Genomic DNA, 8485 nt, shown 5'->3' with positions numbered 1-8485 from the left:
TTTAACCATAGCTCGTTGTAGTCGTTTCAAGTCAACAAAAATATTTTTGAATTGATGATAACTAAAAGACTTTTCCCCATTAGGAATAGTATTGCCTCCCTTTATATTACCACGTGACTTGGCACTCGTGGAAGAGTACACCATGGATCCTTCAATGTGTTTGTATTCGCCAAGGGATTCCCGAACGAGATCATTGTTTGCTTTTTTTGCAAGTTGGACCCTATGTGGAATAGGAAATAAATTCTCGGTGATGCCTTGCTCTCGTAATGCATCTTTCATCAATCCATGAAGTGCATGGTATGCATTTGTGCTGATCCCAACCTCATCACAAGCTCTCTGGACATCATCCTCAGACACAAGGTTAGAGATCTTTTTTAGGATCTCCTTTGTGATGGCATCTTTCATGTGTTTGGCCTTTTCACAACCTATGATGTAAAGTATATCTTCCTTTGAGATGCATCCTAGGAGAAGATTGCAACGGTCCTCTTGTCTAAAACTTCCACACACATCTTGTATATATGTCCTATTTCAAACGGTGAACCGAGTTACAAATTGATGGAAATTATTTGAGAGTTATGAACACTGTGAATTAATAAAAATACCTAGTTGCCGTGATCCGCTTCTTACGTGTCCCTCCATTAGAGGCTAAGTTTTCAATGGAAGAGAACTCCCTCTTACGCTCACGCATGCCAAATGGAGTGGCTTTTATGTGCATCATTGCAATCTGTAGCTTAGTTACCTCTGTTTCTGTAGCTTTCATCTCCTCTTTAAGATCTTTGAGTTGTTTCTCTGTGGAATGTAGTTGTTGTTGGAGATTTGTATAATGAATGTGTAACACTTGACATTGTTGTAGGAAATATGTCGACGCACCTGCGTGATTGGAGTCCAATCTCTTACAATACCCAAGAAGACCACGTTCTCCTTCTCCCACATATTTAATTAAGATTGGGTGTGTACGGAATGTCGGATGACAGCCTACGAGCGGATCTTTTGGATACAACCCTCGATCAAGCCACAAGTCAACATTGGTTTCTCCTCGAAACCGTCGTACGGATGCCGGTTGAGATGCTTTCTCGTCATTTTTTTTTGTGGCAGCAAATTCGATTGGTAGACGCAGACTAACTTTAGTTGACCTAGTAGATGACGGCGCAGGTGATTCATTCGTTATGTCACGAAGAGACATGGTGAAAAGTTATGATGGGGAAAATTTTTTATAAGATATACTTTTTGGATAAACAGACAATTTTTGGGATAAAAAGACTTAAAAATATATTTTTTCATATATAGGTTCAATTTTTGAGCTCAAAGGAGGGAAATTTTTCAATTTTTGAGCTCAAAGGAGGGAAATTTTTCAATTTTAAAAATTTTAATTTTTAAGCTTTATTAGATGGACGTTTTGATGATGTGGCATTATCTATTTATTCTTGGAGTTAATGTAGAGAGGGACCCAAGGAATTTTAGATTTGGAGCTTATAAAAGCTAGATTCTTCTAAAAAAATACTGTATATATATATATATATATATATATATATATATATATATATATATATATATATATATATATATATATATATATATATATAGGGACCTTTTGAAAGCTTAAAAGATCCATTTTGAAGATTTTATAAAAAATTCATTTTTTTGGGGTGAATTGATGCACGAACTGAAAAGTGGATTTTGTCATAACTACTTACTCTCTTTGTTTGGTGATAGGTAGAGAGAGAATGGTTCTTCTCTCTACTTTTACTCCTCTCTCTCTTTTTACTCCCCTCTCTCTCCTACTTTATTCCCCCTCTTCCTCCTACTTTACCACCCTCATTCCCTACTTTCCCCCCCTCTTCTATCTAGAGAGAAGTTAGAGAGAGAGCTACAAAAGTAGCCCTATTTATTGTCTTTGTTCCCTCCATCCCCTACAAAATTAGCTTTAATCCCTTAAAATTAGGAATCCTTACATGGCCCCAAGGGGGTCCAATTTTTTCCTAATGAACCCATCCTTCCATGTCACAAAAGAGCTAGAACTAAGATGTTACTGCATTATTTGTTAAAAAATCATTTTTACAGCTTGCATAAATTGAAAAATAACCATACTTGTGTACAATCCTAACAACGTATCAACCACTTCAGATGTCATGCCACGTAATACAATAAGCAAGAGTTTTGTACTAAAGTCACCTCCGGCAAGTGCAGCGTTCCCCAAATGGCACCAAGGAAGCAAACCCTATTAGAGTACCCGGTAATAAGCAGAGGTTACTACCCATCAGATAAAGAGTCCTTACCAGACAAAACACAAGACATCATTGTTTTTTTTAAATCCCAAAAGGCAGGTGGTCCTACTAGTTACCAAGTATCATAGTTATGTACAGTACTGCCAGAATCCAAAGTCATATGGAAATAGTCATGTCTATAGTATGCACAAATCATGGCAGAACTTACCGTCCAAGGTAGTGAAACACTCCCCCTCCATGTGCAGTTCCTACATTAAGGCAAGAAGGGTGCCAAGTATAACTTGGAATGTGCACTGATGTTTTGTATGTAGAGCTCAATACCAAGCTATAGTGCAATATAGACCATAGTGCGCAGTAATGTCAAAAGCAAGGTTGGAACAGAACAACCCTACTCCTAGTTTATCATCCTACCGAGTGCCCTTTTTGGTAGGGAACCACCCCTTGTGATGTTGTATCAGCCAATATAACCTAACAATCAATCACTCCAAGTGTTATCATACATACACAAAGCCAAAGATAGCCCTCACAAGACTACGCTATTTACCTTTAATCCTTTATTAACACCGTCAAAAATTATTGTCAGCAGCCTTAATATGGTGATTTTATACCCATTCACAGGCTATTCTAACTAATGTAAGTGCCTTATGAAGCCTAATTTTTACCAAACCGTCAAGCAGTTACTACCAATCATCCTTCAGTGTGTCTTACCGAGGTACAAGCAGAGGTGCTTACATCACCTTAGAATCACCCTTTCATAGAGAGATTACCATATTATAGTACAAGAATGAATTTAAGCGAGGTACAAACCTGCGTGGGTTGCACTGTGAGCTCCATACTACCACAACAAACCTATGTGGGCTGCACTATGAGCTCCATACTACCACAGCAAGTAGCAATGCGCACAATCCTCTCTTTTAAACTTTCACACTATCGAACACACTCAAGGCTAAGTGAGAGGCAAAATGCACCCTCGCTTGTTTAAATAGAAGCAGGTCAAGCTTTGAACAATCATGGCGTATTGTGAGCAATAACCTCCATCATTCTATGCTTGATTTGGCAAGGTGCCATTCTCATCAAGGTTACAAATGTAGAACCGCCTCCGACGGGGCTAGGTCATGGTGTACAAAACCGCCTATGCACTAGTAACATGGTAGGAAAGTGATACTGAGGCTAAGAGTCAAGGCGCAAAGCCTGCCTTGTTACATGAGAGAATATATACCCACGTTTATGCTTATTAAGTTTCTTCTATAAGGATAGCCTCCCACGGTGGGAGTATCTAAGGGTAGCCAAGAGGGAAAGAGGCAAGAAACCTTGTCTATCTTGATTTGCTAGTTTTCCATCTGTAGGATGCATGAATGTCACTAACCCAGTTTTAGCATGGGTGGGTGCCCATAGGGGGAAGAAAAGAAGGAGTTTTTATGGGGGTATTTTATAGTGCCAAGCCATATGAGAGTAAGCCTAGGGTTTTTGAACATAGCTGATAGGTATCAGAGAAAAATGTTAGCTAAATAAGTACTTGTGTTTGTGTGTGTGTGTGTGTGTGTGTGTGTGTGTGTGTGTGTGTGTGTGTGTGTGTGTGTGTGTGTGTGTGTGTGTGTGTGTGTGTGTGTGTGTGTGTGTGTGCGCGCGCGCGCCTGCCCTTTCCCAGGCTCCATACACAATGAGTTGATAGTAGGCCCATTGTGAATGGGCCTACTACCTAATTAAAGAAATAAAATTATTGTGGTTGAAATGCAAGCCAAGCCAGTCATTTTGAGAAATAGACTATGTGATTTTGTTAATTATGTCACTTCTTTTGAATCCGTTAAGGAAAAATTTGTGTATAACTATCTTGATATCTTTCCACGCTAAGAAACAGTTAGAAGAGGAGTATACTATCAAGTAAAGGAGACTGATGCAGGTACTAAGAGCAGCTTTGTGGGGTTGAATACTGCTCTTTTTTATGAATTCAATAGGTGGGATATCCAGTAGGTCTCTCTTCCAAGAAAACTCTGGTCATATCCTCCTACACATGGTTTATGAAGAGAAATTGAAAAGTTAAGGAATTGTACCAAAGTGGAAAAGAAGCCTTTTGATGTAGTAAACCCTTATCCATAGGTTGGTTCAATTTTTAGGCAGTCAGGATAAATTAGATTGATTTCTTCTGAGAATGATCTATTGTTGAGGATTAATATGTCATCCATATATGTATAAGTGTGTTTGAATAGTGAAAGTTTATGATACTTACTTTTGTCACCCATGGTTTTGAGAAACCATTTGTATTCAAAGAAGGCTAAGTATAAATTACACATAAGAGGTGAGGAGGAAAATCCCATGGGAATGCCCAGGCTTTGGTTAAAGCACCATCCTCCTAAGAAAATAGTGCAGTTATCTAGGACCCATGATATATTTATAAATAGTTTCTCCTCATCGAAGTGTAAGGGATGAGATAATGTGTTTTTTTTATCCATCTAGGTTTTTAAGAAAGAGAAATGTAGAAGAAACCCTTATTCCTAGCATTTCTAAAGGCAAGCTTAATCATCTAAGATAGAACATCTTTCAGTCGTAAATCTCCTTCTAGGGGTATATTCTCATAGCATTGAGTAATATCTGCTGTGAAGAGATGGAAAATCTATTTAGGGAGGTTAAGAGTAACTTCTATGGAATTTTTTACTAACCAAAAAGGGTTATAGTGTCTTTAAAGAAAGTTATAGCATAGTTTTTTCTTGGAAGCACATACAAATTCAAATTTTGCAAGTACAAGGTCAAGGCAAAGGGTGATATCTTTGGTAATTTTAGTAAATAAACCATTCAAAGCATCAAATATCCATTTGAATTTATGCTTATGAATTTTATAGGTGGGGAAAAGTACTGGAAGTTTGGTATCTTGAAGAAATATCCCATATTTCCTAAGTGTCCTGAGATACTGTTAGTGACCTCACACAGAGATGTGTTAAGTGGTGTGAATTCTTTCCTGAAAACCCAAGAGTGAGCTGCTTTCCAAGACAGGTTTTTACATATAAGAGTGGGACAATTGGAGCTTTTATCCATCCCTACTATAAACCAGTTCTTTGAAAGCTTTTGAAAATCAATAGCCAGTTGTGGTGTGATCCAAGAACTTTCCATAGACAACCATTTACATGGTATGAGCGAGATTTTTTGGAAAACACATTGCTCAACCAATTTAGCTAAGTCTAGTAGGAATCTCTTCTCTAGTTGGAGAGTATTGACAAGGTCAGTTAAACAGCTAAGTAAAGCTGATAAAGCAAGATATGGGTTCTTGGGAAAGTTAGGTATGTGATTGAGTCCTTTAGCCAGGACTTTTCAAACATTGGTATTTTCAATTAAGATCACAAGTGCGGACATGCATGCCATAGGTATCAAAATCTTTACAAAACGGGATAGATTTGTCAGAAGCATAATCCGAAAATGGAGTTGTGTCGTAAAAAATCATTACTGCATACCAAATTATTAATAGGTTGTTGATACTTCCAAACTAATAATAAGTACATTATCAAGTATTTCATGGTTTCCAAACAATAAGTCAAAACACTCACAAAAAAGTATCTTAGGGTGTATCCAATCTAGAAGTTCATTCTAAAAAAGACAATGTTTGTAAATATAATCTTTGCAAGAAGTTTTTTTGTTGAGATGCATCCTTCCACATGGGCCCACAGCAACCTGCATATTCATAAGTGATCATAAGTCAAGAAGGTGCTTGATGGGGGTGTTTCTTCCTCTTACTCTAGTATAGCTACGATATTTTCCTCTATTAAAATTAGAGGAAGAGCTAGGTGTCAAAAATGAAGTAAATGTATTGGGGGTGGCAAGAGAGTTAGGTCTTTTAATTGAGGGGGAGTCATCATCCTCAATACATGGCTTGAGTACCGGTGATAATCTTAACATTTTTGTAGTTAGTATAAGTAGGATATCCAGCATAAGCCCACAAAAGATGTTAAGAGAAATTTGAGCAATTACTATTTGTTTAGCTTGGTCACCTAACTAAGAACAGATAAGGGATAGATGGAAGTCCATCGGATTTTTGGGGAAGAGTTGGCCCAGATGGTTGACGATAAACATGATAGCATGGTCAAACCACATAATGTTGGATTTGCACGATGCTTTAGGGTCAAGAAATTTGCAAGCACATTTAACATATGGTCCAAAAATGTTCCAAATGGATTTTGTGTTGACATCCGGTTACTTTTGGCAAACTCCATGTTCCCTTTTGTTTGAATGTATAGACCTGTATTGGAAGAGCATTTGGAGTGGTTAATAAGGTTAAGGTTGAAGGGGGATTTGATGAGTTCTCCTTTGTCTAATAACTCTCCTCCTTTCATAATTCTAAGTAGTCAGATACACCCAAGTTTCACTAAGAATTGGTGTGAGGAAGGCTTTGTTAGGTAGAACCCAAAGCTGATGGTCCACACCAAAGGATTCAATTTCAATTTGTCTAAATGGTAGGAAAGGAAAAGACTAGGATACTTTCGATACCATTCCTAAAAGGTTCAAGTCACTAAGGGAGCAAAGATTACTCTGAAAATCCTTAACAACTTTGAGTGCCGCATTATCTCTACAAACGATACCATCGGTTTGAGGGATACTTGGAGCAGCAAGGGTATTGATAAAAGAAGGATTGAGGCCACATAATTTTTTTAAAAGTTAGATAATTCAGCCCCAGAAGAAGAAAGTAGGGCTAGCTCTTGCTAATATTGTACAAAAATTATAGGTAACTAGGCTATGTACTGGGAAATCATATTAACCCCACCTTTGGAGTCCTTGTCCAAGTTAGCTAGAATCTTGACCCGGTCATTAAAAGACAACGTGTGTAAGATAGATAGCTCTTTATCTGCGGTAAGAGCCAAATCATATATTAATTGAGAATCATCCAAACTGCCAATACATCTGAGGACAAGAGAGGTTGCCACAGAGAGGGTCTCAGAAGATAATTCCAAGCCTTGCGAGAGAGCAAGGTTCTGCAATATACAAAAATTTTAGTAAGCCATGGATTACTTTATGATAGTATGTAACACAACATTTTGCCCGTGTAGCCAGAAAAGGTCTAGTTCTAACTGCTAAGGCTTTTTTTGGAGAATGGTCCTTTAGGTAAAACCTAATCTGCTCAAAACTCCTTGTATGCTTCTCTGGGTCGTAGTTTACTCTCATTCGAGCTGTCAATTTAAAATGTTTGTGATCCTAAAAGAAGATATACATACATATATATATATATAAAATTCCTCTTGTGGGTTGGGCCTGCAATCCTTAAACCACCAAAGTCAGAGACTATAACAGCCGTGAGCAGGTACCCAGAACATTAGCCTATGAAGGACCACCTAACACCAGCCAACCAATCAAGAAATTATAGACTGTGGGTCCAACTTAAAACTAAGATTCAATCTAGTTTCTAAAGCCAGTGTCCTAGTTTATCCAAAAAGTATGGAAAAAACCTTATGTATAGGACGTTTGTGTAGTTGTTTTTACCTAAATAATAAGACATCATTGAACTTTAACATTCGAAAGACAGTTGGCTTTAGAAAAAAGGCAATGATAAGTACAAAAAAAACTTAGTCTTAGAATTATCTTTGTACATGGATTATGCGAATGAAGCCTCATTCCAATATAAACTGATAGTAGAAGTACTTCCCAAGTAGTAGGAGCAAGTGTAATCATGGATAGACATTTGTTTTAAGCCAAAAAATTCCAGGAAAGGATAGAGTTCTCACCTGCATCCATCCAAACTAGACAACAGATTTGTTAGCCTTGGATGTGTTTTACAGGTGTCAATGGACTATATCAGTTGCCTTTTTAAACTTTAAAACCACAGTCCAAAGATTTCAAGTATACCAATTTCTTTGTAGAACAATTTTATTATCCCAAAAATTATATTTATAAGTATGGTTTTTCCCCATATTTGATTTAGACCTTAAATAGATAATAGTAATCATATTATTTTGATTAGAAGGCCACCACCCCTTCCAATTCAAGTGTCTTAGTTCCTATAGCATCTCATCAATCAATATCAATTTTACTTTGCCAAATTTGTCAAGCTCCAATTCCTCTAGCTTATTAAGTACCATGAAGCTATAAAGTAACTAAAAAAATCTTTGGATATCTCTTAGCAACACAAAATTATATTTGACAGTAAAAGGTACCCAACTCGGCCACGTTTATCAAACTCAACCAAAATATACAAGTCCACTTGGGCAAACTAAACCATCCTACTTCACTTTGTATGTCCCAAGTCATTTTGTATCCTTATACCAATCTTTTCACCAAGCATA

The 8485-nt window shown here is 37.3% G+C and overlaps 1 protein-coding gene across 1 annotated transcript; it reads right to left on the bottom strand.

Moving 5' to 3' along the window:
- Positions 1-589: 589 nt before the first annotated feature.
- On the bottom strand, positions 590-1183 carry LOC147416520 (uncharacterized). Its single transcript, XM_086508288.1, has one exon. It carries the CDS (start codon positions 1181-1183, stop codon positions 590-592), a length of 594 nt encoding a protein of 197 aa, XP_086364414.1.
- Positions 1184-8485: the final 7302 nt, after the last annotated feature.

This window comes from Adiantum capillus-veneris, unplaced genomic scaffold, assembly GCF_014529385.1.
Source record: "Adiantum capillus-veneris isolate H3 unplaced genomic scaffold, ASM1452938v2 Hic_scaffold_854, whole genome shotgun sequence".
NCBI classification, from domain to species: Eukaryota; Viridiplantae; Streptophyta; class Polypodiopsida; order Polypodiales; family Pteridaceae; genus Adiantum; species Adiantum capillus-veneris.
The sequence above is the reverse complement of the archived record's forward strand: the minus strand, read 5'-3'. Positions and strand labels throughout refer to the sequence as shown.